The sequence below is a fragment of the Callorhinus ursinus genome, unplaced genomic scaffold (assembly GCF_003265705.2).
Source record: "Callorhinus ursinus isolate GAN/ISIS: 27379988/994484 unplaced genomic scaffold, GSC_fseal_2.0 scaffold4, whole genome shotgun sequence".
Classification (NCBI taxonomy): domain Eukaryota; kingdom Metazoa; phylum Chordata; class Mammalia; order Carnivora; family Otariidae; genus Callorhinus; species Callorhinus ursinus.
Window position 1 is genome coordinate 12215365 of NW_027397066.1, and position 27859 is coordinate 12243223.

The window sequence follows — 27859 nt, forward strand, 5'->3', positions numbered from 1 at the left end:
CCACCATTTGTTTATCTACTTTCTTACTGACAGACATTGGGTTGTTTCCAGTTTTTGGCTGCTATGAATAAAGCTGCCATATTTCTTGTACAAGTCTTTTGTGAAAATGTGTTCTCGCTGCTAAGTTATTGGACAGGCAAACCTTTAACTGTGTAAGAAACTACCAGAAGGTTTTCCAGGGCAAATCTAGTATTTCCCACTCACACAGTCAAAGCATGAGAAGGCCAGTCACTTGGTACCCCTGCTAGTGTTCGCCAGCAGCAGACTACGGGAGCAGCCATTCTGGGGGGTGGGCACCGGTATCTCATCAGGGCTCTGCCACCCCCTTTTTCCACCACAGTACAAATGTCAACACAGTGAGAGATAAATTATGTCTTCATATTCTCATGAAACAGTCTTGACTTTGTGAACTTCACTTCAGGGTCTTGTGGATGCCCCTTCAAGGTTCCATGGGCTATACTTTGAGAACCAAGACACTATGCTGCTTTGATTTTTGTAACTATGAAAGATAATGTTTCCAGGGATAGATGTTGTGCTTTCATTCTTCTTAGGGTTAGTAAGGAGCCGGTAAGGCATAACTGAAAAAGCTGAGCACAGAGAGACAATCTGAGGTTTACAGTCATTAACTCTGCTCTTGACATCTGTGCAGGTGACCTTGGGGAAGTCAAATTACTCTCTCTGTGTGTTAGTTTCCACATCTATAAAATGGAATATCATCTGCTACAAAGAAATTTCTGGATTAAAAAGAAGCTCTGAAAGTATGGTATGGTGCTATACAAATGTTTGTCATATTTTATTATCTTATTTTAAATATCTTGAGATTACAATAACCACGATAACAAGAAAACCCAGTAAAGATGTTGAGAGAGTAAGAGAAAGCACAGCTAAGTCAAAGAAGCAGTAGCCCAGAGGAAACGTGACACAGAGTTTCAGAACGAATTGCAAAATCATACTGCCTAAAGCTGCACGTAGAAGCTAAGTGTACTTACCGCTATTTGACATTTGAAAAAGATTGTTCTTTTCAAACTTCTTGAAAACACTTCCTTTAATTTCAACAAACTGAAATAGTAAACAAAAATATCACCTTTATCATTATAACAGTTTAAAAATGGACAAAGCTATATATAAAACTTCCTGGACAGTAAATACCATTAAAAATTAATTTTATTCCATCCAGAATACTGCCATTAAAGTGCCCATATAACCTCAAAAATACAAAATAAAATCTCATACTTACATTATTAGACATCATGATAGTAAGCAGTGACTTGTTGTGGGAGTTAAAAGCCACATTGAGAGTTGTTGCTTGAACCATGATGAGAATTGCATGCAAAACTAGCAGTGAGTGATGTCAAGGAAAAAGCTTGTCTGTTTTCATATTAGTAGATAAAACTACGTTATTTAGGGGGCACCCGGGTGGCTCAGATGGTTAAACGTCTGCCTTCGGCTCAGGTTATGATCCCAGGGTCCTGGGATGGAGCCCCGCATCGGGCTCCCTGCTCGGCGGGAAGCCTGCTTCTCCCCCTCTCACTCCCCCTGCTTGTGTTCCCTCTCTCGCTGTGTCTCTGTCAAATAAATAAATAAAATCTTTAAAAAAAAAAAAACAACTATGTAATTTAGAAAGTGAATAATGGTGGGGATGATCATGCTTTCTAAATCCAGTCTTGTGTTAGTGTTTTATTATCTTATTAGCTATAGTTGATACAAATTTGACAGGTAATATGTACGGGACCCATACGAAACAAAAGCAGAAATGAGCCTCTGGGCATCTATTCACTTAGACTGTGAGTCTGGGAAGATGGTTATCTTGTTCTTTCTGGACTTCTGGCATTAGGCACAAGATCTGCGAAACAAGCCCTCAAAAAAGTTTCTAATAAGTGGAATAAACTATGGTAAATACTGAAAAAAGAGACTTAGCTAATTTGCATTCTAAAATAGAAAAGAACACAAAGTAAAAGTTAGTCTGGAAGCAACTGGCTTCTATAGTTCTGCAGGGGGTGGGGGAGTGGGGATGTAAGATGATAAGAAATGTCTGATAACTGACATTCTTCTTTACACGTCATTTTTGAAGATATTCACAAGTTGCAGAATTATATTCATATTACACATGGAATAGTTTATTTAAATGAGAATAACTGTTTTACTCCACATACTTGGAACAAACTATTACCCTTATAGATATCTTCCCACTTAACCCCATATCTTTCCAAGTATTAACCCAATGTTTTCAAGTACAACACTTCCAGAGTCAGTACACATTCCTGTGAATGAGTCTGGACCCCATATGGAACTCCAGTGCAGCTGTGCATGTGTACAAATATACAGATGGGTACGTACACACACGCACGCAGTTTATATAGTGAAGCCTTTAACTCTTCAAAGGATAAGCTTTAAAATAAGCTCCCCACCCTCTGTGGGGAGCAGAGGAGATAAAACTTCCAAAATTCCTCCCCAGTCAATTTCAAATTTTACCTCTAGATGAACCATATACATTTTAAGCCCTAGGTTTTAACAAAAATTCATAGGCTTTAAGATAACTTCCAAATAATTCCAGTATAGGTATGGAAGTTATGTTGAGCTCTATAAAGTATGTATAAATACAAACCTTGCATTCTCAAGTTCTTCCATCTAATCAGTCACACTGAGACTAGAACTGTTTTCTGCCAGTTAAAGGGAGCAAAGATACATGAGGCTCTTTAATTTACAATTATTACTATAACCAATTAATTAAAAGCAAGCAGACATCTCAAGTTAATCTTCAGGACACACATACACGTACCCCTTTAAATCTGAGAAATAGCTAACCAAATAAAATAACATAGAATACGCACTGACTTGAAATTTCCAGTAATTCTAAAGGATACAGACATAGAGAACAGCCATGAAAAAGTGAGGGATCACTCCGATATGGGCTCTTTTTCTTTCTTTAGGTTCTGTTGCTGTCCAATAGAGAGCATCTAATATATCTTGTCCAAATGATGAAAACAGACGATCTGCTACCTAAGGAGAAAAATCATTGGAAAAATGTTTCATTTCTTTTTTTTTTTTTCTGAAAAGTGTTTCTTAATATTCCACCTAAATATGTTACTAAAACTCAGATGCAACTCAAAAATAGTGGAGCTCTGACTTTAAATCCCACTAGAAGGCAAGCCACAGAACAGCAGGGATCTCTTTATTCTCTGACACACAGTGAGTGCTCAAAATCTTGTACTATTTGAATTAGACTTTGTCTAATTAGCTATATATTTATAACAAGGAGAGTCTTACATAGTGGCAAAAATAAAAGGGAGAGGCACATCACAATCATAGTCTGATTTTAATTCTTTAAATTCAGATTCAGGATTTGAACTTAAGTCCTTTAGGATAAACATATCATTTGACCCACTGTATTTGCACCTAGTATTTGTAGACAACAGTAGCTGTAATTTGTTTTGCATTCATCACAGAGTATGTAATATGCAGATTTACTTCCTAAAGACACTTTGAGGTATCGATCTCCATGAACAGAGTATGATGAATAAAAAGCAGCAGATAAAAAAGAAGCGGCATATATTATTCAGGCTTCGGCTAGAATGTTACATCCACACCCAGACCATCAATCTCTGGCTCCCATAGTCTCTAATCCATCACCCTGTTCTTGTTCATTACGGTATTTATCACTTCCAAATACCTCCTGGTTTACAGTCTCTTTTCCACCTGCAGAACATAAGCTCCTTAAGAACAGGCTTTGCTCACCTCTGGATCTTCAGGGTTTAGGGCAATGCTTGGCATGAAGTAACTGTCGATTAAATATTTGCCGAACGCAGGCATAACAGCGACCCACTGTTTAGGGAGCACTCAACACACGTCTGGCACCACGCTAAGCCCTGTCTCTACACTGCTTCCCTGCATGCTCGTAATTCCCCTAACACCTACATTCACAGATGAGACAGTAAGAGTTAGAGACACTCAGCAACTAGCAGCCATGTCCAGGGCAGCGGGCCAGTGAGTGGAAGAAGTGGGGGTCGGTCAGAGATGGCTTATCTCTAGAAGAGAGCCAGGACTCTTGTCCGCTATGCTGAAACCACTTCAACAAGTATAGTCTGCAAAGCGAATACGCATTTCAGCCATTCTGATCAGCAATTCATGGACCCTTTCCCTTGAGGCCTATTCTCTAATAACAGTGTTGAGGCCACCCTACAGGGGGCTTTGTAAACTAGGGGGCGCACGCATTAAGCATGGGGGTAGGGAGAAGCCCGCGTCACCTGCAGTCCCCTACGAGGGAAGGCAATGAAGGAGCCTGAGAAGCCACAGAAAGAACGAGAGGAGCCCAGGCTTTTCTCTCTGTGAAAGAATGGCTACTCTGCCCCGCAAACTTCACCACGCTGTCTGCATCCTACTTGGTGGGGCAGAGCAGGAACACAGGCACTGAGCCTAGAATCAGGAAGCTGGGGTGTGGTTTTAAATCCTACTGGTCAATGAATTTAGGAGGAACCAGGACGGCCAGAGTTCTGTGGCTTCTGGGAAGAGAGGGAAAGCTCTCATCCACCACAGCAATGCAGCCTCAGAGCAGAAAGGCCAGCAGCCCCTACACCCCTCCATCTGCCCACTCACGAAGAAAAATCCTTTCCCAGCTAAGTTAAAAGATAAGTAGACCTTATTTGTGTCCCTAAAAATATAGGAAACTGCATTTGAATCTCAAAAGTTTTCTCATATAACCTAGAGTGACTTGCTATTTTAAGAACTGATTAAAATTCTGCCTATAAAGCAAAGCATGTTTCTTTTGCTTTGTGTAGCTACTTAATTTATTTTTTGTATGAAAGCAGATTCTCACATATTGACTGCTTTAAAGTGAAATATATTGCATTAAAAATATTGGGGCGCCTGGGTGGCTCAGTTGGTTAAGCGTCTGCCTTCAGCTCAGGTCATGATCCCAGAGTCCTGGGATCGAGTCCCGCGTCGGGCTCCCTGCTCAACGAGGAGTCTGCTTCTCCTTCTCCTCCCCGCTCGTGCTCTCTCTCGTTACCTCTGTCTCTCTCTCTCTCTAATAAATAAATAAAATCTTTTTTAGAAAATATTAAGTACTTGGAGAAATTGGGAAAGTTACGTTTACTTGCTCTATGTAAAACTTCCAAAGCACTTTAAAAGTAAATTATAGCAAATATATATAAGATCCTAACATTTTTTCATAATTTTTTTAAAGTTTTAGTAAGAAGTATACATGGGTTTCCAAAGGATTTGCAAACAAATTTCCCTACCATCTGACAATTTACATTCTCAAGGGGGTACTGACTAAAAAGTCTCTAGACAGCAGGTACTCTCCTCTCCTACTTGAGGACATGTCATGCCCTGGGGACCGAGGACCAGCAGCAGGCACCATCTTATGAGGACGAGAGTCCCAGTCTCAGTCCAGAACTACTTAATCAGAATCTGCATTTTAACAAGGTCTCCAAGCGACTGTATGAACCAAGGTCAGTAGTCCCAATACTAGAGTTGTCAGGTGAGTGTTCCGTATCATTCGCTCCAAGTCTGCGCCTTGATCAAGCCTGCGCAGGTCAGGAGGCTAGGCTGACCGTGCAGGTACAGGAAGGCCTTCACTCACCTCAAGCATATTGTAGATGATGTAGAGCTTGATGACTGACTGCCCTCTTATCAGGTGATACATCATGGAGTAGTCAACATAGTGCATCATAAAATAGCAGATTACCAAAATGACACCCTTCAGAATGTCACACACCTGAGCAGGCTGAAGCAAACGTCTGTCCCTGAAATACATAAGAAGTAATAAAAACATGAGTTTTACTTTACATGCTCTTGAAATAATCTTTACTGGATGTACACTGGAATACAGAGATAATAATGAGAATTAAGTCGCTCTTTTAAGAACTAACAAGTTATACTGACTGCTCAACCGTGTGAAGTTTTCTACAAAACCAAAAATAAAGGTGTTAAACCAGAATTACTATTAGAAGTGGGTCCTCTTCCCACTTCTAATAGTAATTAGAGGGAGGGGGGTGGGGGGGTTGGGTTAGCCTGGTGATGGGTATTAAAAAGGGCATGTATTGAATGAAGCATTGGGTGTTATACACAATGAATCATGGAACACTACAACAAAAACTAATGATGTAATGTACGGTGATTAACATAATAAAAAATTCAAAAAAAAAAAGTGGGTCCTCTTAACAAAGGGAACACAGAGGGCGGAGTCTGCTGATAACACGCTTTGAAACAGTAGATTTCCATGATTCTGACCTAAGCCTCATCTTGAAGCCCTGTAGCCCGCTGGATCAGCCCTTTCCACACACGGGTAGCGCTCTGCCCTTTCCATTTACCAGGAGAGCAGGTTCCTCCATGTCGCTTCACAAGGAGTTCGTGTTTCTATGATGGCGTCGTGCTCCACTGTGTGGATGCGCCGTGATTTATGGACCACCCTGGCAGATGGCCAGTCTTTTGCAACTACAAACCATGATGCCATGTGCATGTCATGCCTCATACATGCAAATGCATCTGTAGGATAAATTCCTACAATCGGAGGGTATGTTCCCTCAGCAGAAGCAGTGAACTGCCCTCTCCGACGGCTGTGCCAATGCACGCGTTCACCAGCAGCTCTTGGGGAAGGCTGCCGCGCATGTGCAGCAATCGGGATTCCACCGGCTGTTGGATCTCTGCCAATCGCACTGCTGAAAAATGGCATCTAGCACAGTTTCAGTTAATTATTCCCTTTAGGATAGTGGCATAGTTCTATATATTTAAGTTATTTATATTTTCTGTGGAATTCTCCCCTCCTATCTTTTTCTTACTGGCTTGACAGGAGCTGAAACTAGTTTTTTCCTAATTACCACTAGCAGAATCGTTGCTTACTTCAATGGGGTTCAAGCCAGTCCACTTCAAAATACGGTACTGTGGCATCTTATTTTGAATTAAAGTTACGTAAGAAACAGCTGGTGCAAGAAGGACACTCTGACCTCCTCTGTCCCCTTGAAAGTGGGAGATAAATTCCCCAGGGAATGATAGCCTCCCTGCACCTGGGCATAGAAGACACCCTTACCACCAGAGAGATAAGAAATTCACAGCTGAGAAAGCTGTATAAACAACCCTTGTTACTTCTTCATTAATTTAATATCCCAAGCCCAAACTTCTTTGTCTTGTTAATTCTTCACAAATTTCTTATTTGTCTTAAAGGTATAAAAGTGTCCTGCCTGGTCACTTCTTTGAGTTGCCTATTTTTATGAGTTCTTGTATGTATGAAATTACATTTTTCTCCTGTGAAACTGTTTTATGACAATCTAATTATTGGACCAGCAGAAGAATCTAGATGGGAAAAAAGAAGTTTCCTCCCTTACACTTCAAGGTCAGAGTATGAAGAGCAAAACCTAAATTGTGCATGGAGAGAAACATCTGACTAAGACACAGCAAAAAATATAAAGAAGAGAAGAAATTTATGATTTCTTTCAGTGGATATGAAACTCCTGTGGCTAGAACGGAAGGCAGCTTGCTCTATGTCTACTGTAGGCGAATTCCTCAAGAAAGGAAATGCTCCATCTCCTGTTTGGGAAGCTTTTACGTAACCAATAAAAAGCCCCCAGTACTTTCTTCAAGAGCTGCAGAATCTCTTCATTCCCACCATCGTGACAACATTCTAGCAACCACCTCAGGGGTGAGCTCGTTTTCCAGCTGACCCTCGGCATTCTGAGGTCTTCACGTCTTCACTACTCCCTAACCATTGTCCACATTCAGATCAAGGGCTCTTTTCTTTGAGAGAGCCTTGCAGGGCTCAACAAGGAATCTGTAGATCTTCCCAAACCGTTACCTGAAACACTGTTTTACAAGAACAGTGAAGCATTATTTTACAAACAAGGCTTGCAATACCAGCTCTGTGAGCAGGTGACACAGAACCTCATTCTTGTTTTTCACAATGCACACTGCACATGGTTTTCAGTCAGATATGAAATTGATTTGTTCACAGAAAGAATATAGGATATTGCAAAAATCCTGAAAAGAGGTAAATTCTGTGAGAACTACGTCCACAAAGGTTTAGAAGTACATGGGAAGACACCGGGCTGAACCAGCGAGTCTAAATGGGGAGACAGGTTAGATTTGTCTATGTCAGACCTTGTGTCTTGAGACCAGCACTATAAACTAATAAAGTGAAATTATTCTTAGCAGCTGAGGTTTTGGGCAAAATTGCATCAAGGACAAAGTTGATCAACCTCTAGCACTACTGCCCTGTCCCCTTGACTCTTCTCCAGTGCTGTTCCTTTCTCTCAAGTGGACGCCGGTCCGTTTCCCCTTACGGAACCAGAGGGATCAGCACCTCCCGTTCCCCTAAACACCCAGCCCAGAACACAGATCTCTGCCAAGGGGCTATTCCATCATCAAGGCAATTCCCTGCTCCCACCCTACAAGATTAAAAACAGAAGAGGTAGTACATTTGTCGAGAGTGGGAGCGAAGCATGTTTTTCATTCAAACAATGAGAAGAGGAGGCATTTTGAACACTCCTGGGCTGCTGGCCCGTGTGTGAATGTCCCCTGGGACAGCGGGGGGACAAGCTGGTATCAGTACAGACTACAGCAGCCGTCCCTGCCTGCGAAGTGCCGGGTGCAGCTCTGCATATGCTGAATGCCACAAATCACCAAGAGGCGTGCGCCTTTGTAGTTAGGAACTATAGGTCACGCTTTATGAATTAAAGAAAATGATAGGTACCCAAAGTAGGGTAGTATTAATTAATATACATTAATTAAAATGGTGACTTTGATAACTAATTAAAGAAAACTATACTTAGAGCTTTTGGTACCAGATTGGCAACTACTTAGTTAAGTGATCTCAGCCAGATAACTTTATTTAAGAGACAAAGGACTTTTATATATATCATATCCAATCGTGTGTCTTTATAAACATATACAACAAATGGCCAATGTATTAATGTGTGTCTATGAAGGGATGCTGTTATTAATTATAAGTCATTGCTGCAAATTAGAGCTAACAAACATTGAAATATATATTCCCAAGTAACACAATATGACATATTTTGAACTAAGATGATAAAAATTTAAAATCAAGGGGCGCCCAGGTGGCTCTGTTGTTAAGCATCTGCCTTCGGCTCAGGTCACGATCCCAGGGTCCTTGGATCGAGCCCCGCATCGGGCTCCCTGCTCCACGGGAAGTGTGCTTCTCCCTCTCCCACTCCCCGCTTGTGTTCTTGCTCTCACTATTTCTCTCTCTCTGTCAAATAAATAAATAAATAATCTTAAAAAAAATTTAAACTCAAGCAAACATAAACAACTTTAATTTAGCAAGGATCTAATTTGATCCTTGCCTAGGATCAAACCAGGCTGTGAAACCACAGAAAAGTCGTACAAACACCTTATGCTACAATTTTCAGTTACTATGTGGCAGGCACTGTTCTAGGCACTTGGAATATACTCATTTCAGTTTTCACAATAATCAGGTACTATCTAGACCATTTCAGCTTTACAGATGAGGCAAGGTGCAGTCAGGAATGTGCCCACAGCTGGACAGTTATTAAGTCAAGAGGTGGAGGAGCGGGGATCTGAACCTTGGCAGTCGGGCTCCAGAAGGCACGTTCATTACTACCATCTACCATTCTAGACTCTTCTTTAAGAGAACTTTTAAATCAACAACTCCGTACCCTTTCTCTTTCAGTATAAATTAATATGATATAACTTATCACTGTACTGACAGCTCATTTGGAAAAATTTTGTGCTAAAAAGCAAATATACCCATCATTTTTGTTCTTTATTCCTAAAAAGAGAAAAAAACAGGACCATATTTCACTGGATCCACTGCTCTCTGTGTGCTCCCTGCTCTGGTGAAAATCTCCTTTGCTAATGTCCTAAGTGGTTGCTCTAGAGATGTTTCTGATTTTAAGGAGTATTATTCAAATAAAGAATAAAAGTAGCAGAACTCCTAAGAAACAGAGTCTTGTTTTCCTATAAACGTTCCTGTTAATAAAAAAGGAAAGTTGCAAAAATAAAAACTATTTCTAAGGTTGCACCTTAAAAGACATCTGTATAGTCTCAGAGCATCTCTGAGTAAGAAAAGACCTGACCTCAAAATAAGTTCACAGGATTAAAAGAACTTGAACCAGTCCCAGTATTTGTTTCCTTCTCTGTCAGGGTATTTTTAGATGACTATCTGATAAGTATTTCCAACTCCATAAAAAGCTTATCCACAGCCTTGCCAATCAACTTGGAATTGACTGTCAAACAATACTTTAAGGTTCAAGTTCTTCCTTATAAATGTCTGTTAAATGGTAGTTACTAGCAATTCATTTTGCAAATGCTAGAAATCTCACATGAACACACAAATAAGTAGAATAAGCTGTTGGACAAAGTGAAAAACCTACTAATCTAATTCACAGGTTTGGCTGTGAGTTATGGCAAGACAAGTTAACATTAAACAAGATATTCAACAGAACTTAAAATATTTTTTTTTTAAATTTTCATGTTAAGCCACTCATACAGAAACCACATTTTCTCATTTCTGAATTTCATCTTTTACTCATTCAAATACTTCCACTGGATATGCGCAATTGTCAATTAAAGCACTGCCTGTTTTTCAAAGGGCTCCTAGATTCGTGGGAACAGAACAATGCAGTGGGCAAAGATGATCTACGCAGGCTTCTTCCTCCTGCTCGGTAGCAAAAGGTAACATGCTAAGATTAAAGTAAAAACTGGTAGCACAGGGAAAAACCAAGAAAAAAGAAAAGGCAACAAAGGTAAGTAAGAAAAATGGGATAATCCCTGCCTGGTTGATTTTCAAATTGGTGTAGAAAAGTATCAAGCTATCGGCATGAGATATTTCATTGTAAAATACATAGACTGAATCTTTCTTTCTCTCTTTTAACAATTTTAGCTCTTTGTAGTATACCTGAAACAATGTAAAATAAGAAAAAGTAAAATATTCAATATGGTTCCCATTTTTAAAAAAGAAGTCCCTTTATAATTTTGAAGTAAATTCAAATAAAGTATTGAGATTAAGATATTTTCCTTAATTAGAAAATGGTATATTTGGGGCACCTAGGTGGCTCAGTCAGCTAAGCATCTGTCTTCAGCTTAGATCATAAGCACAGGGTCCTGGGATTGAGCCCCGCATTGGGCTCCCTGCTCAACGGGGAGCCTGCTTCTCCCTCTCCCTCTCCCTGCCCGCTCCCCTTGCTTGTGCTGTCAAATGAATAAATAAAATCTTAAAGAAAAAAAAAATGGTATTTTAAATCTTTTAAGTTTTCCTGACATACAGTAGAAAAATAATTACTAAGTGCTGAAACTGAATGATTAAAGTGTTTCCTTGGTCTTTAAAATAATTTCAAACTATACTAGAAAAAAACCCCAACTGGTTTAATAAAGCTATGGAGTAATGCAAAACAAAAACTGCTTATATGGAAGGAACTTATTATAAGCTCAGTTGACTACTGTGGCATTGGGGAAAAAGTACTTGCTCTCGAGGTCTAGGACAACAAGTGTAATTAAGGATCATTTGATTGAGTGATTTTCCTACGTTAGATAAGATCATGGTCAAATCTTGCAAAAATGTGGACAAAGCTTTAGGACCAAGTAAAGACAGAGACCACGTTTTCCTCAGGTGTCTGTCCTCAAATGGTTATGTCTGCCTATGCTGTTTCTGTTGTTTCCATTAGAATTAATATCTGTTTGCACGGATGTCAATTTGGCCAAGAGTAGAGAAGGAAAAATCAGGGTTTACTCACCACAAGGAGTCCCTGTGACACACCACATTCCATTCTATAAAGGAAGTGAAAGTGCTCCTCCCTTCGGTCTGATTCACGAGAGAGAAAGAAAGAGAGAAGGTTGTAATGTTGCTACGCTACTTAAGAGTGCCATGGTGAGGAAACGGGACAACAAAACCTGATTTATGAAGACTCTCTAATAAAACAAATATATTGCTCTCTACATATCAGCCACGCAGATCAACCTGGTAAGAGGAAATCACAAACATACTTGTTTCCCCAGAGAAAGCCACTAAGAGCTCTCCCTTCGTGTGCTATAGGGGGATATTAAACCATTTAGGGCACAATTGAGGCTTATGTCAAAGAGAAAAATCGTGTGTGTGTGTGTGTGTGTGTGTGAGTGAAGTGAATTTTGGGTGAAATATCTTGAAGGAAGTAAGGTATACAGAGGAAGACCAATAGGTTAAGAAACTCTCAAGCATTTGAAATTCACCATTCTTCTGAGAGATAAAAGCCTTCCCGTGGGGTAAACTCGCAGAGGAAAAAGACACTCTTGCCTCTTAAACACAAAAAGGTCCACAAAGCCTTATGTAAGGAGTTCTTCTGCCTAAAAGAGAAGTGCGATCAGGAAATTTGCTTGCACAGATTTTATTTGCTCTGATAGTAAGAGCAAAGAAAAACACTCTGGCATTTATTAAGCCTACTCTACACTTACTACCATCTAAAATGTTTGAGCAAAGTTTTCAAAAATAACTCAGTTCTTGGCACCAGATAGTACCATCTTCTCTACAATCTCCTTCAACTTTTAACTGAAAGGTTATGCAGAATTCTAAAACACAAAATGAAGTCACAAGTTTGAGCAGGAAAGAGGATTCACAAAAATGCCAGGTAAATAAAAAACACTTCCACAATTGGTTACTTTATTTATTCTATAAGTAAACTCGGAAAAGTGAGGTCTGATACCTCTTTAACATAATACAGAGCAGTCTACTCTTCTAAAAAATGAAATACTTTCATTCTTCCAAGAAACACAGGTACCTCATATAATGAATCAAAATTTAATTCTGATTTCCAGACCATCATTAAAAAATTATCCTAATTCAAGAAGTTTCTCGAATGTCTTTCTAAAATGATACTACCCTATATGCAAGAGAGGGAAGAAACACAGGGATCTGCTTTTAAACAATTTGGATATATTTCTTTACTTATTTTAGTCTCCAACAAAATATCTGGGAGTGAAGACTTTTCAAGATTGTTAATTCATTAGTAAAACGTTTTCAAATAAATATTCCTGAGACTACTAAACTTTATGGAAGCAGTGATCCTTTGTAGGCAACACAAACACACCTACCAAGTCAAGATAATCACCCTGCCAACTTCTCAAAAGAACAATATTTTAACAGGCCCCAAAGCTGGCAAAGTGCCTGCCGTGGGGGGGGCAGTCACAATGAAGGCTGGGTTCTCATAAGGGTGTGCAGGATTGCTCTGGCCTTTAGCTTTAGTGAAAGGCTTGTGTACTAAGTTGTCCAAAGTGGCAAAACCCAAACCCAAACCAAAAACCATGGCAAGTTTACAGAATATTTAGAAATTGGTCCAAAGAATAAATTCTAAAGCAGAAAATCTGGGAGGCTGTCAGTTTTCAAAAGCCTCTTACACACGCTCTACCAGATACAACTCTGCAGCAGAGGAAGCAAGCACACTAATCACAAATACGGAAAGAAGGCAACAACCTGACACAACTATTGATGTGATACTGAAAACAGACAGTATTAGAGACTGCAAGGTCATGGTTTTCATGTCAGCATCTTGATTACTCTGATGAATATCCTTTTTCCCCCTTTTGGGGGCAATAATTAGAAAGAGTTAAGAGAGTAGGAAGATAGTGACTTTCTTACAGTAAAAAGACATATAGGAATGTAAGGATAAGGGAACAGTTCGGAAAAAAAAACAAAACACAATCAACTTCTTTATTGTTCTTTTAATTTCTTTCTATCCCTTTGAAAAAATAAAAGTCAGACTGAAGGAAAGAGCACTTTTTGCTTTTGCTGAAAAAGATGGAATGTAGCACAGCTACAGGTGAGACAAATCAACCTTTAACGGAAGTAGAAAATGTTGACAGAAAAGGTATAAGGAGGCAGAATTTGGCTATTTCTAAATAATAATTTTGCTAAAATAAATGTATTTTTATATTCCTAATATACTGAAAAGGTCTTAGACATAATATTAACAATAGCTTTGTTACTATAATTTTTCTCATTATAGTTCAAGTTTTAAACATTTCAAATTTGGTGGTTTTAAAAATTATACTCAAAAAGACACCATTTTCTAAGTTGCTCTAAGAAAATATAAATTGCTACACACAATACTGTAAGCACAAATCACTCGGTTTTGATAAAGCATACTTTTACTAAGACAGTAAGGCAGTATTTTCATATTCTGTGTATTCTGGCCTACACTTGCACAGAATACTGAAAGTTGCTGAAGTTCTATTATGTAATTTTAACTGCATTTCACATTATATATATATATATATACATCATATATTTATTAGTGACCGCATAAAATGTAATTTTTCAGTTGGTCCAAATTGCAGAAATAGCAAGAATGGTTTACACAGGACAAGGGAACAGAGTCTTGCATGTGGGGTGACACACTGCCCTCTAGTGTCATTTTAGCTCTAAACCCTTGACAATAGAATACATTTTAATTTTGTTTTGAAATATGACTCAATTTAGACTGAAAGTATTTCAAAGTAATATACAAAAGCAACCACCTCTACTTTATATCTAAAAAAAAAAAAATCTTAAAATATCTAGAAAAGATTGGCTCCAGGGACCATTGGCCACTCACAATAAAGCAAATGGGAGGAGAGGACTGAAGATCGCCAGCTCTCTGCAACACCTCTTTTAGTTTTCAGAACAAACACTGAAAGACTTCTCTCATGCTATTTGGGTGCCCTGCTTCTCCCAAGTGACAAGGAACACTGGAAATGTGTACAATAACTAGATGGGTCTTCAAACAGAGCCTAAAAGGTGCCTTCGGGAACACTGACAAATCACTGCTGTCACTCATTCAGTGAGCAGCCCCTGTGTGCTAACACACCCAGGGAAGGACCCTCTCTAGAAGGAAGAGAGTTCTTAGGATATATTTCCCTATAATGTTTTATCTCATCATGCCAACAGCCACATGGAACACCCTATGTCTTTGAAAGCCATTCACTTAGAGATGGGCTGGAGCACATTGTTGATCCAAGAATAACTAAAAAGTTAATTTAGCTCACGGTGTAGACGTGAACACCTCTACGTGGCATTCGTTATTTTATGTCAGGTAGCTTCACCTGGCTCTATCCAAATTTCTATGTGTCCATACGCACTATGCAGTCCACATGAAGATTTGTATTTAGTAATGTTTTATCAGATACTTTTTTCTGGTCTCCTGAAAACTAAAATAGCCATAATTTTTTTTTTTAAGATTTTATTTATGTATCTGACAGAGAGAGACACAGCAAGAGAGGGAACACAAGCAGAGGGGGTGGGAGAGGGAGACTGAGGCTTCCCACGGAGCAGGGAGCCCGATGCGGGGCTCGATCCTAGGACTCTGGGATCATGACCTGAGCCGAAGGCAGACGCTTAATGACTGAGCCACCCACGTGACCCTAAAATAGCCATAATTTTATTGAGCCCCCAATAGTGATTAAAAAAAAATATACGAGGGGCGCCTGGGTGGCTCAGTCGTTAGGCGTCTGCCTTTGGCTCAGGTCATGGTCCCAGGGTCCTGGGATCGAGCCCCGCATCGGGCTCCCTGCTCCGTGGGAAGCCTCCTTCTCCCTCTCCCACCCCCTCTGCTTGTGTTCCCTCTCTCGCTGTGTCTCTCTCTGTCAAATACATAAATGAAATCTTTAAAAAAACAAACAAAAAAACAAGATTAGGCTTTGCTAATGTTAAAGTATCATGCTACAGATGTCTTTTTAAAAGGTTTGCTACTAAGAATAAAGCATTAAAAATTCTCCCAAAGGTATAAAGAATGTACTTGACTATCCTAAAGCTGATGATTATATTCCTAAAAAGAGTCTTCCACTTGACTAATATGTAATTAATAAACTATGTAACATAATTCTCTCATCCTGGTAGGCAGGGCTACAGCATGTTAAGTATCACAAATAACAGCGATGTGATCTGAATTCTTATCATTGTTTTACTCCATGTAATCTGGCAAAGAATTTTTCTCTTTTTACAATATGATCATCATGACCAATAAATTCTGCCAATTTGCACTGGAAGGATTTCTTCCTTATTGAAACTGGTTATGGTTTATTTCTAAAGGGACCATATGTGTTATTCAGTGTTTAGTATTTGCCCATTTACTACTTTAAAAGAGAATTTTCTAAGACTTTAGTCATTTAAAAAAACCTCAAAACATAATTCTGTATATTGACCATCAATTTTGTACCTCAGTTTCCATGGTTAAGTCATTGATAATTACATTAATTATATTTTTATATACCATAGAATAGTCACCTACTTAACAGTTAAACGAAGTTTATTATTGTCCATTTCAGCATTTTAAAACTTTTCCAGAATGAAATCTGTCTAGAGAAGTGATCAATCTGTCTAGAGAAGTGATCCATGTAAGAAATGTCACTTGGGCAACTATGCTAAGTAAGAACTGTATGATAATATTTTAGAGAATGACTCCACAGAGTGTAGACATGTTGACATGTCTGTACAAAAAAAGAAAAGTGTAAAACCCAAACTTCTAACCTCAAGACCAAATAAGCATTTAGATTCATGTAAGCTTACAACATTTTCATCTTCCTGTTCCGAGTTTTGGTAGAAAAGGAAGGAAGGAAACTAATATTTGTTCTGGTCTACTACGAACCAGGCACCATGCTGGGTATTCTTTTTACACCTCCCATCTTTGTGGTAGAAGATGCTGGGCTCGCAACATCCCGTTTTTACTGTGATGTGGAAAGAGGCTTAGAGAATAGAGAAGTTAAGCAGTTGCCCACACACGTCACCAGCTAAGCAATGTGGGGCTGGGTTGTCTGAGCCTTCCCACTAGGACAGTGGTCTTCAGGAGTGTTTCGCGTTCACCAATCAGAGGGAGTCTCATCGGGAATCAGTAACTAAGGCTCCCCGGGCCACTAAGACAGTGATTCTTAAATGAGAGGAAGAGGAGCCCCTGAAGAGCTCCTTAGGAGATTCTGGTAACTCCCAGCCCAGAACGCAGTTCTCATTCTACAGACGATGCCTTCGGAGGTCAAGGGACTTCACGAACACAAAGGTACTGGGCGAGTAGCACAGTGGCCAGCGGGTCCTTGGCTCTCAGTCCCCATGTCTTCCCACTCTTCTACATGGCCACCTGCATTAATATTACTGTACTGGCCAAAGCAAAGTTCTAGTTCAAAACCATTTGGGAAAAAAGTGTGCATGGAAAGAGTACAAATATTAAATAAACACATTATATAATAGTCATTAAAAAGATAAACAGCATTAGTTCATGCATTAAGGGCCAAAGTATGAATGAAACTGTATAAATTATCCCTATTCTGCAATATCTATCCAAGTGATTATTTACTTTAACAACTACAAGTAGTAAAAACTACTTTTACAAGTAGCAAAAATAATTTAAGCATTTGAAACAGCTCACGATCTTAAACTTACCTTAAGCCATAGCAAGGCAGAGTGAAGAGCCTGAATAGTGCCAGGAAAACTCTTAAAGGAAGCAGGGTGAACACATACAGAAATGCATCCAGGCACAGAAAGATTCCAAAAACCATGAGCTGGATTTTAAAAGGAGAGAAGAAAACAAAAACAAAACGTAAAATAAATATTCTCTAAATAATTGTAGATGAAAATTTCAAAAGAGGGATTTCTAAACACTGTTGGGATTCGTTTCTGGAAACTCAGCTACGTGAATTACAAGTTAGTAGTTGGACTTGGGCACCTGCAGTCACATTTAATGAAAAATCCTCTTCAAAGTGCAACTTTGTATTCTTCTCCCAGAGCCTTTGGTTTACCACCTAGAAAAGTCAATTACTCGAGATAATCTGCCTGGGACCACAGCTTGGAAACACCTGATACGGACTTCCTTAAACTTTAAAGATACTGTAGAAAATCTTTCAGATAGAACCTTTAACTCTAACTTGACTCTTTATGATTTTGCTATTTATCAGAGTGCTTCATGGACAAGAAAGACTGAGACATATATTGAGTTAAAATACTGTCTTTATGCCAGAAAGGTGTAAAATGATTATTACTTTTAACATAATTTCACGTGCACTCAAATTTGCTGTACTCAGAAGGCATTATTCTTAACGGGAGGAGTAGCTGCTAACGTCTGTACCTCTTCCCCTTTCTTATGCCCTTGCCCCATCCTTCCTACTATTCCGTAACATTATACCTCTGTCCCATTAAACGCAGGACTATATTTCACAGGAGGGTGGAGTCTTTTGATGGCTTGGGGAAGTGGCCATACCCAGGCTACCACACTCGGCTACTGGAGTAGCGGTGACTTTCTGTATGTCTGATATGCAAACACGGTACGCTCTACATGCCCTCCCACATAACACTCCATGTAACCTCAGGCAATGAACTGTCCTATGTAAATTTATCAAGTAGTTAAAAATCCACAATGTAATGGGCAGAACTGTGTCTGCCCAAAATTCATATGTTGAAGTCCTAACCACCAGTACGTCAGAATGTGACCATGTTTGGATACAGGTTCTTGAAAGAGGTAAAGTTAAAATAAAGTCATTAAAGTGAGTCCTAATCAAATGTGACTGGTGTCCTTATTAGATGAGGAAATCTGGACACAGACAAGGACAGAGGAAAGATGATACAAAGACACAGGGAGAAGACACAATGTATAAGCCAAGGAGAGAGGCCTAAGAAGAAATCAACCCTGTCGACACCCTGATCTCGATTCCCAGCCTCCAGAACTGTGAGAAAATAAGCTTCTGTGGTTTAAGCCACCTGGTCTGCAGTACTCTGTGACACAGCCCTAGCAAACCTTTAAAAGAAAGGACACATTTTATTAACTTTTTACAAGAATGTCTCAAAAGAATATGCACATATATGGGCCAGATTTCTCAATCAGAACATAGAGAACCTAAGAGTTTTTTGGTTTTTAACAACGGAGATTCACTATGAACACCAATGAAAGTACCAAGTCATGTGCTGCAAACCACTTTCCAGTCTTCCCTCCAGGGCTGCTGGCCAGTCAGGCATCCTGTGTGTGGCCAGCACAGCCACGGTCCTGCACCTGCTTCCTTGTTCTACATACAAAAGAGTGTTGGAGAAGACAGCATGGTCCACGGGAAGCTGGTGGCCTGTGTTTATTACTCTCCCGTCACCAAGAAGCCTTTCCCTGTTTCCTGGTGGACTGCTGGCTGCACTCCAAAGGCAGAAACTACTAGAAGCCCGCACATCCCAAAAGGTATCTCGGTGTGTATGCAACAGGAGATCGCACACCGGGAGGGAGAGTAAGTGGCTGTCTTTTTCCTGACCTTCCACTGGGAACGAGCACATTGTTCGTTCATCCAACACCTACAAAGCTGCTCATATGGGCCAAGTAACACGCTCAGCCCAGCAGGCACGAAACCAGGCAGGACACCAGGATGGGGTTTAAGCTCACTCACATTTTAGCACAGAGACTGCCACTATGACAGAACTAAGTTTGCAAGGAACAGGGGAGCCCTAGAGAGAGAGAATGGCCAAACCAACTTGGGGAGATCCAGGAAAAGCTCCAGAGGAGACCCTTAAAGACACCTGAGAAGAGGCGGGCTACTGCCACACACAGAGGGCAGACGGGGCAGAAGAGGAGGGCTACTGCCACACACAGAGGGCAGACGGGGCAGAAGAGGCGGTGTGGGAGGGGAGGGGGGGGAGTTTCCAGGGGAGGAAGCAGAGCAAGAGCACAGAGGAGGAAAGAAATTATGATGACCAAAACCCTCTCTTCGAGAACAGTGCAGCTACCTTTCTCTGGCTTCAAGGAATTTGTATTCGCATCATTCACAGTGAACAACAGTGACAGAAGCCACATTTGAAACCAGCCCGGCAGACCAAGCGGGCAAGGAATAATCTCACGCGGTATGCTGACCGCGGGACTGCCTGGAGTGGTCAGTGTCACAGACCGTCACATAAAGCTGGAAGGAAAGCCAGGGGCCGCGGTCCGGGGACACTGCAGCTGGGTGGAGGGAAAGCACCTGTGTCGTGAGAACACACAACGCACAAGGAAAGCGACAGAAATGCCTTTCAGGTTCTGGAAACGTGGGACCGCGGACTCAACTGCTGCACCTGCTACTCAGACGGTGTGCTTTCTCATAGGGCTCAGGCTCTTGTTAATTCCTTACGGATGAAAATGAGAAAATCTCCTAATAAAGTAAACAACATGTAACCACAGAAACATTCATCCTTGAAGGAGGTAAAGAAACCATGCCAGGTGCAGGGTGAGCTGGGCGCCCCGCAGGACACTGCGTGGCCATCTCTCGGTTCATTCACATTCCCCCCGCGCCCCCCCACCGAGTTTGGAGGGCCCGGGCAGCAGTGGCTCCTGCATTCACGTCTTCCAGGTGCGGTGGTAAGAGCCTGATACTTAATCCTCCTGATGACTCTTTGAGGTGGTTATTACCATCCCTACTTGACACTTGAGGAAACCGCAGCTCTGTATATGAACGCCTGCCCAAAGCTGGGGGTCAGAGTAAAGGAACTGGCATTCGAGCCTGAGTCTGCCCAACCCAAGGCCCTGCACGCTCTCTCTAAAGCAGTTTAAGCAGAGCAAAGAGAGCCTACTCCCTACTTTTACTAGGCATAGGGGTTAACTCCTGCTAATTTGCCTAGTGTCATAAAAAACGCAAACAGGCATTTAATGGATCAAACTTATAAAAGGCAAATAAATTTCACATATTTATTGCTGACTTTGAAAATATGTTACTAAGAATTAAATGCTTTGGGCATATATTATGAGAATAATATGTACTTTCACACCTTCAGTTACTTTGCATGGCAAAGCATGATGAAAATATTTCAAGAAATCGAACATGGAGTTTCTGGCTTTTGCTCCTCCATTCTGTGCATCTTCCCAGGGATGGAAGAAGACACAATGCCATACATGCTTTTGTGGGAAACATTCCCATTCCCTGGGCTAACACTCATTCTTTGAGTTGTTCCTCCTTTTCTCTTAATCAAGTATTGTGCAGCTCTTACATGGCAGAGACTATGATAGCTGAATAAAATGTATGACCACTATTTTAAGAAGGCCAAAGTCTTAAAAAGAAAAAAAAAACAAAACAAAAAACTCAAAGTTTTGTAAAGGAGCAAACTGCCCAAAGAAGAAGATTCAAACTCTAACCATGATCCACCATGAGAAAAATACTATGTTTTCATATGCACTCAAAACATTCATAACCACGCAAAAACCCTAAAGAAAAGTTTCACCAAAATAAGATTAACTTTTAGTCCTTGGAATTCAGGTTGATATTTTCTACTTCCCCTTTATAAAACAATGTCGGTCTCACTAAATTCACAACCCACTAAAGGGTGGTAACTCACTGTCTGAAAAACAGGTCCCCGGAAAGGCAGGCTGGCTGGAACTCAGTTCCCTTCATGGGCAGCCACACGGGCAGTGAAGACAGTTCAAAGTGGCTACAGGGAGCTTTGCAGAGAATTTCGGAGTCAGAACACACTGGGAAGCTCTTTGTACAAAAACGAACGAAAAGCACTGAGACACAAAATTACAGATATTCAATTTGAGAATACTCTTAAAATTCATTCTCAGAAGTAGGGATTTATTAAAATTTACATGGGCAAATGATTATTTCAAAATAACCTGCTTAATTAATAAGACAGCTCTTGCGAATCTTTAGAATAAAAAACCTGTAAGAAGAAACACTATAAGGAAAGAAATGTCAGCAGGCCTTTCTGTCTTGCAGGAGCTCTCGTCTGGAAGGACTTCAGAAGCCTTTTATAGGTACTGTGCGGTCCACCCGGGCACTGCGCCCACAGCCTCAGTCCATCCTCCTTCCCCCCACCCCTCCAAGAGGCCAGAAGCACCCCCTCACCCCTGCTCTGCAGTGAGACTCACGAGCTTGCCTGGTTTGTGAGCAGCAGAGACAGGGCCAGACGTCAGCCTGTGGAAGACACAACTCTGAAAATGGAATCACTGTTTCTATTATGACACCTGTTACTCATCCTTCCAGCCTCAACCTTGCTACTGTATTTGGCCTTATACATATTTTTTAAAAAAAGATTTGACATAGCTTTTAACATCTGAACTTCAATGTTAAGAAAACTACAAAATGGCACTGATTCTGCAACACTGGTCAACAAAACATTACAGGCTAGTGAACATTTCCACAACAAGCTCTTCCTACCTTCATTTTGGACCTACTACTATTGCTCTTCATCATTTGAAAAATGAAGAGCCACCATCACAGCACCACACCACCACACTCACCTCAAAATAAATAAATAAAAAAAACCCCTCTCTCCATGGAGAATGGAGCAGGGTTTCTTAACCTTTTTAAAATCTGTCCCTTTTTAACAAAAATACCCTGCCTTCCTTTTGAGATTTCAAAATAAATAAAATTTTATGGCTAAAATTAAAATAGCACAATTCTGGAATACACCTCTCTCAATTACACATACCATCTTCTGGCAATTCTGAATACCATCTCCTCCACCATGACCACCACACAGCACCCACTGGTCGGGGGTGGCTGGCCTGGAGCAAAGCAGAAAGCAGTGTTTCCCTTTTCTTCCCTGGCCTCACAATTTATAAAGCTCAGGGTCTCCTCCTGAAAGAGCTGAGACCGTATCTGGCTCAATTCTACACTGGGGAACAAAGGTCATTAGGAAGGACATCTTCCCCTGGGGAATTTACAATCTAGTGAGCTGGACACAGTGCTGGTGAATGACGTGCTCTGGAAACACTGGAGAAGAAATGAAGTCTGGGCAGGGTGGAGAGAAATGGGGTGTGGCATTGGGGACTGTGCACCCGGGGGAGGAGGAACAGATTTAGCAAGGATCTCCCACAGAGGAGACAAGAGGGGCACTTGATTTTGGCAGGCACGGTAAGAAGGAACAGAATTTCAAACAAAAGCAAGAGTAAGAAGGAACAGAATTTCAAAGAAAGGGAAGAGCATGCCCAGGTGCAGCGTTAGTGGGAGGCTGAATGTGATCACTATACAAGAGGGACAGAAACCATCTTCAGTAATTACAAAGAACACATGCCTTTTTCCTGTGTTCCAGGAGTTCTCAAAAAACCCACATGCAGAGACCCATTATTAGAAGAATGGATTATCATTCTTAGGAGAATAAGTTATCAATTTAAAAAGTTTACAAATGACTTTGAAAGCAATTACTGCTTCAAGGTCATTCCTATAAAAACTTTTATTCACCTGAATTCAAAAATTCGTACCCCCAGGAAGCCTGCAGTCTAGGAGGAGGCAAACAACAGATTACCGTGACCCAGGGACCTTTATAACAAGCAACGTTGCATATACATATGTAACTGCAGAAAACAGAGGAATGTGGATGAAAGCCTTTGTAATAATCACAATCTACACCTAACATATATTTTAACACGGGGAATAAATTTCTTAAGAGGTAAAGAAACAAATTAAAGATTCTAATTTGTAGAAAGACTATATACATGGAAAGGTCCTGGATTTTCCTGCTTCTTTTACAGCCATGTTGAATACTGTTATACTCTAAGCACTTGACCCACACTGATTTCTTAAATCCTCCCAACGCCCCTTGAGGCAGGGACCATTACTTGGCATTTGCAAAGAGCAAAGAGCGCTGTAACACAGCGGGCTGGGCATGCCCTGCGGACCCTAGGGCACATCTGAGGGTCTTGCTGAGGAACAGAGGTGTGGCAGCTGCTGCCGGCCACCGTCACACCACCACACCACTTCTCAGCTCCAATCTACTTTTTTAGGGAGTGATCAGAGCATTACAGCAAGCTGAGTAAGCAGAGAGGACAGTGAAGGAGAACAGTGGTCTGAGTGAGAGATCACAGTGGCCTGCGATGGCACAACGGAAAAAGAGAGGAAGAGAGAGATGTAAAACTGTTTCCAAAGCTAACGAGACAGAAATAAGTTCCTGATTCAAAAAGATTAACACGGGCCCACAGTGCTGACTTCACAAGTTGTCTTTTAACTACATCAGTGAATGGGGTAGAGCCTGAAGTCTTTGGCTGGCTGTCCTAGAGCTGTCGCATGGGTCCTATACGCCCAACAGGTAGCGGGGCCTCCACCAGGCCACGAGGCCCTGGACGCCGGGCCGCTCCGCCATCACTGCCAAGCCCCACTTCTGGAGGGGGCTGCCACTGCTGTTGCCAAACGGGCCCTGTCCTCCAAGAGAGTTAAGAAAGGTGAAGACTGTTGCACAGGCGTGAAGAAGCCTCGGCCACTGCCACTCCAAGCAGGGGGCAACAAGCCTCAGAACCCAAGGAATGTCAGCCTGGGCTGCCCAGACGCTGGATTCTCCGAAATGCAGATCCCCATGGCTTTCCTGCTTCTGAGCAGCTTCATGGTGGGACATCTGAGTCAGGGTGTGTGTGTGGGAGAGATGGAATGCTAACTCATTTAAAGTGCCTGGGACAGTGCATGGCACCTAATCCTTATTTGATAACTGCCATCTGTTTTATTCATACAGAAATAGCTGCCAGAGGTGGGATGTAAATGGACAAGTCAAGGGGGGCTATGGAGTAGTGGGCACTTACCAGGAATTGTCTAAGAAACTGGTGATCCTGCCCTGATTTCAGAAAGCTTCTAAAAAGTGTCACTGTCTGACCTAACCATAAGCTCTAAGTCATGTGCCTGCTGAGGCCAGACTCTAGAGGGCCTGACAGAAAATGTCAGGGTGACAGGGTGTGCTACTATCTCTTTTGACCACTAGCTAAATCCTTCATGAAAGAGACACGCTTTACTCTAAGACAGCATGGTTACAAGAAAGGAGGGAAGAAAACAGTTCTCCCCCAAACTGCCCGCGGTCAACAATCCAAGGAGGAGCAGAGTCAGAAAACCATGTCCCTTGCTGGGTTAGAAAAGTCAATTTAGCAGCAAGTGAAGCAGGAAGATTAAAAGTCTAACATAAGATCAAAGTGGGACATTGGGGGAGCCATGGAAACCACACGGCTCCCGGTCACCCCTTGCTGTCCAGGGAGGCCCCAGACGACAGCTACCCCTCCTGTGAGGGGATATCCCCTGGAATGCAACCTGGAGATGGGAAACCTTTCCAAATTTCTCTTGCTCTCCTAGGGCAGGGCATTCCCCAAGTTGCTGAGGTGAGGACTATAAAATATTTTAAAACGTTTATATGGGGCTCACCCATAATGAATATACAGATGAGAAAACTGAGGCAAATGGACAGAAGTGAATGGCTCAAGACTCACAGCTAATAAATGGTGGAGTGGAGGTGCCAATCTTGGCAGGTTGGCTTTAGCGTTTATGCCCCTGACCACTGTCCTATCCTGCTCTCAGTTTAGACTGCAGAGAAAGTGTAGTTCGGTGTCCTCCGCTGTACAGAGAGCAATACAGACCCCACACAGATCACACACGGTGAGTAACAGATCTAGGATGAGAACCCAAGGGGTGTGTGGGTGCAGGTGGAAAGGGATTTGTGGCAGAAAAAAAGGAAATGCTCCCCAAGGCCAACAAAACACTCCAAAATTTCATCCTTTCACATCAGAATGAAAAGTTCAAATATGAAAAAAGTGCTAGCCACTGGAAATACTATTTTGAATATATAAGCAATTTACCTGTTTTGAATGTCAAGTATGTGTTTTTCCACTGAGGAAATTACACAAAAATTCTGGAATTTTTTTCACGTTAGTAAATAGGTTCAGTAAGAGATACCGAGTTGACCACTCTCTTGACTTGAAAGTATAAACATTAATTAGGTGTTTTATAGCTCGTGCAATCCTTGTAGAAGCAAAGTGCTCTTTAATTGTCAAGTTTCTCCTCCTGGAAAGGCTACATGGAAGTATCATAGCATTTACCAAAAAATAAGGAAAAAAAATGAACACAGTGTTATATATTACAAGTATTCTATATCAGAGAAAGATATTATATATTAGGTATTACCAATTAGACAATAAATTTACTGACATGAACATCCAGATAGCCCACCCCCAACTTTTATAATAAAAGCCTGGTGAAACCCTACTCATAACATAAAGGTCTGGGAGACACCAGAAGGAACTCACCCTGTTACGAGATATTTATGCCTGTGATCAAACTGAAATAGAACTCTGCTTTCCTCTGTGTTTCACTTATTTTGAGAAGTTAAGAAGAAATTGTTCTAAACTGAAAAATGTGCACCCTTTTGTACATTTTAAGCAATAAAGCTTCTGAAGTGTTGTTCTAAGAGACTAAATCAAATTTTCCTAAATAGGCCCAAAGCAAAAGCTTCTGTAATAGGAAACAGGATTAGAAAATTATTACAATTGTGCATGAGCAGTGTTAATTCAACTTTTCTGATGTTATACCCCTTATATACACACAAATAACACCAAAGTTTCATGACAAAATACTTACCCTCCTACGGGCAATGCACTCTGATAACTTTTCTATTCTTTTCTTTAAAAAGAAATTCCTAATTGGCTGCAACCTACCTCATCAGTTACCCATCCCATCAGTGGTCCCTTAATGCACCATGGTTTGAAAAACACCCTGGTTCATAGTGAAGTCTTACCAAGGTTTGTGGGCATTTTCCCCAGAAGACAACACTCACACTAACAAACCTGAAACGGTCACAAGTTTCTGTGAGAAATCTACCGAGAAACTGCTTGGCATGTCAGTGGTGCCAGTAAAGAGAAGAGAAGGATATGTGTATCGACCCTCCTCCGATGAGCTCACCATCATGAGGGCTGTGGCCGCTGCTCATCATTTCGGCCCCACGTTGGGTAATAAAACGGGTCAGACACACATACTTCTTGCTTTGAAGCAATCCCCTGGGTGTGTCCATAGTTTGGCTGTGGATTGCAGGCAAATCTCTGTGCACTCCGCAGAGAAAAATGGGAATCCACAACTGTTCAGGCAAGTGAGAGAAAAACCTTCCCTCAAAGAGACCAGGTGGGTAAAAGCTGACTGTGGCTGGCACTGTCCTGTACAAGGATACAGATCCCAGCAAACCTCCCTCCAATTCCCTCTGCTGTGTATCCTCACATTTCTCTGTCTTGGCTAATCACTGGAAAGAGAAAGGGAGCTCAGAAAATAATTAATGTGTTTAAGAAAGACCTAAGAATTACTATTACTATTATTATTATTGGTAAGCAAAAGAAACATTACCCCCCATCGCTGGCCAAAATCTTAAATAAATTCCAATATACAAAATCAAGGTGCCGCCGCACTGGGGGAGCAGTGGTGCTGAGAGCGCCCCACACTCCTCCGTCTCAGCCCCCAGGCCCTGACTCTTCCTGGAACCCGAGCCTCCCAAGAGAGGCAGCCACACAATCATAACTAAGGCAGCCACTGTCTCACTGTCAGCAATGTTCCCTCTCCAGGCCGCGCTTGCTCTCATCTCTCCCTACCCGAGCCCAGAACGGCCTCGAGCTGCAGCAGGCGACCTGCGGCAGCAGGCGACCTGCCACCCTGCGCCCATGTGAAGCAACACTTCTCGAACTGTCACTCTCCAGCTGCCTCCCTTCCCTCTACCACACTGATGGGACTGTCGGAAGTAAAAGACCATCAGCCCAACCAGCTGGGTCCTCGCTCCTCACTGTCTCCCGCCCCTCTTGTTCTAGAACACTCTGACCGAGCAAACCAGCAAAACTCCTCTGACAGCCACTCCAACAGAAAGTAAGATTCTAAGGCACTGATCAAACTATTAAAAGTTTTAAGTTACTATAAAAGCACAAAACCGTGTTCTCTAATACAGCCAAAGCTGATTTCTTAATTCCTCCTTTCTGGCGAGAAATCTTGGAATTGCTCAGACGAACCAACTGCAGCAATGCAGAGGGAAAAGAGCAGTCTTCCCAACATCTCTGACTGGTCCTGACAGACCTGAGACACAATGGCGGGAACACAGTGTGCATGGAGTCAGTGCTGCTGTGGCCACACTCACCCTAGCGTGTGAGGTTTTCTGTGGCAAAGATGCAATGAATTGTCTTTTTCTTTGAAGAGCCTATCATTTATGTTTTAAATATGAGGGCTTTCTGAGAAACTGAAA

The 27859-nt window shown here is 41.4% G+C and overlaps 1 protein-coding gene across 4 annotated transcripts in view; it reads right to left on the reverse strand.

Annotated features, from left to right (window-relative positions):
- Positions 1 to 27859, reverse strand: part of TAPT1 (transmembrane anterior posterior transformation 1) — a 57364-nt gene that overhangs the window by 16444 nt on the left and 13061 nt on the right. For 2 of the 4 annotated variants that reach the window (XM_025887100.2, XM_073891464.1), the window contains exons 3-7: positions 17348 to 17466; positions 5582 to 5744; positions 2865 to 3000; positions 1238 to 1335; positions 990 to 1059 (exon numbers count right to left, since the gene is read on the reverse strand). In XM_025887100.2, coding sequence (XP_025742885.1) covers positions 990 to 1059; positions 1238 to 1335; positions 2865 to 3000; positions 5582 to 5744; positions 17348 to 17466 — 586 coding nt within the window. Of the gene's footprint in view, positions 1 to 989; positions 1060 to 1237; positions 1336 to 2864; positions 3001 to 5581; positions 5745 to 11705; positions 11774 to 17347; positions 17467 to 27859 lie in introns of all 4 variants that reach the window. The other 2 variants (XM_025887101.2, XM_025887104.2) reach the window with 2 other exon arrangements.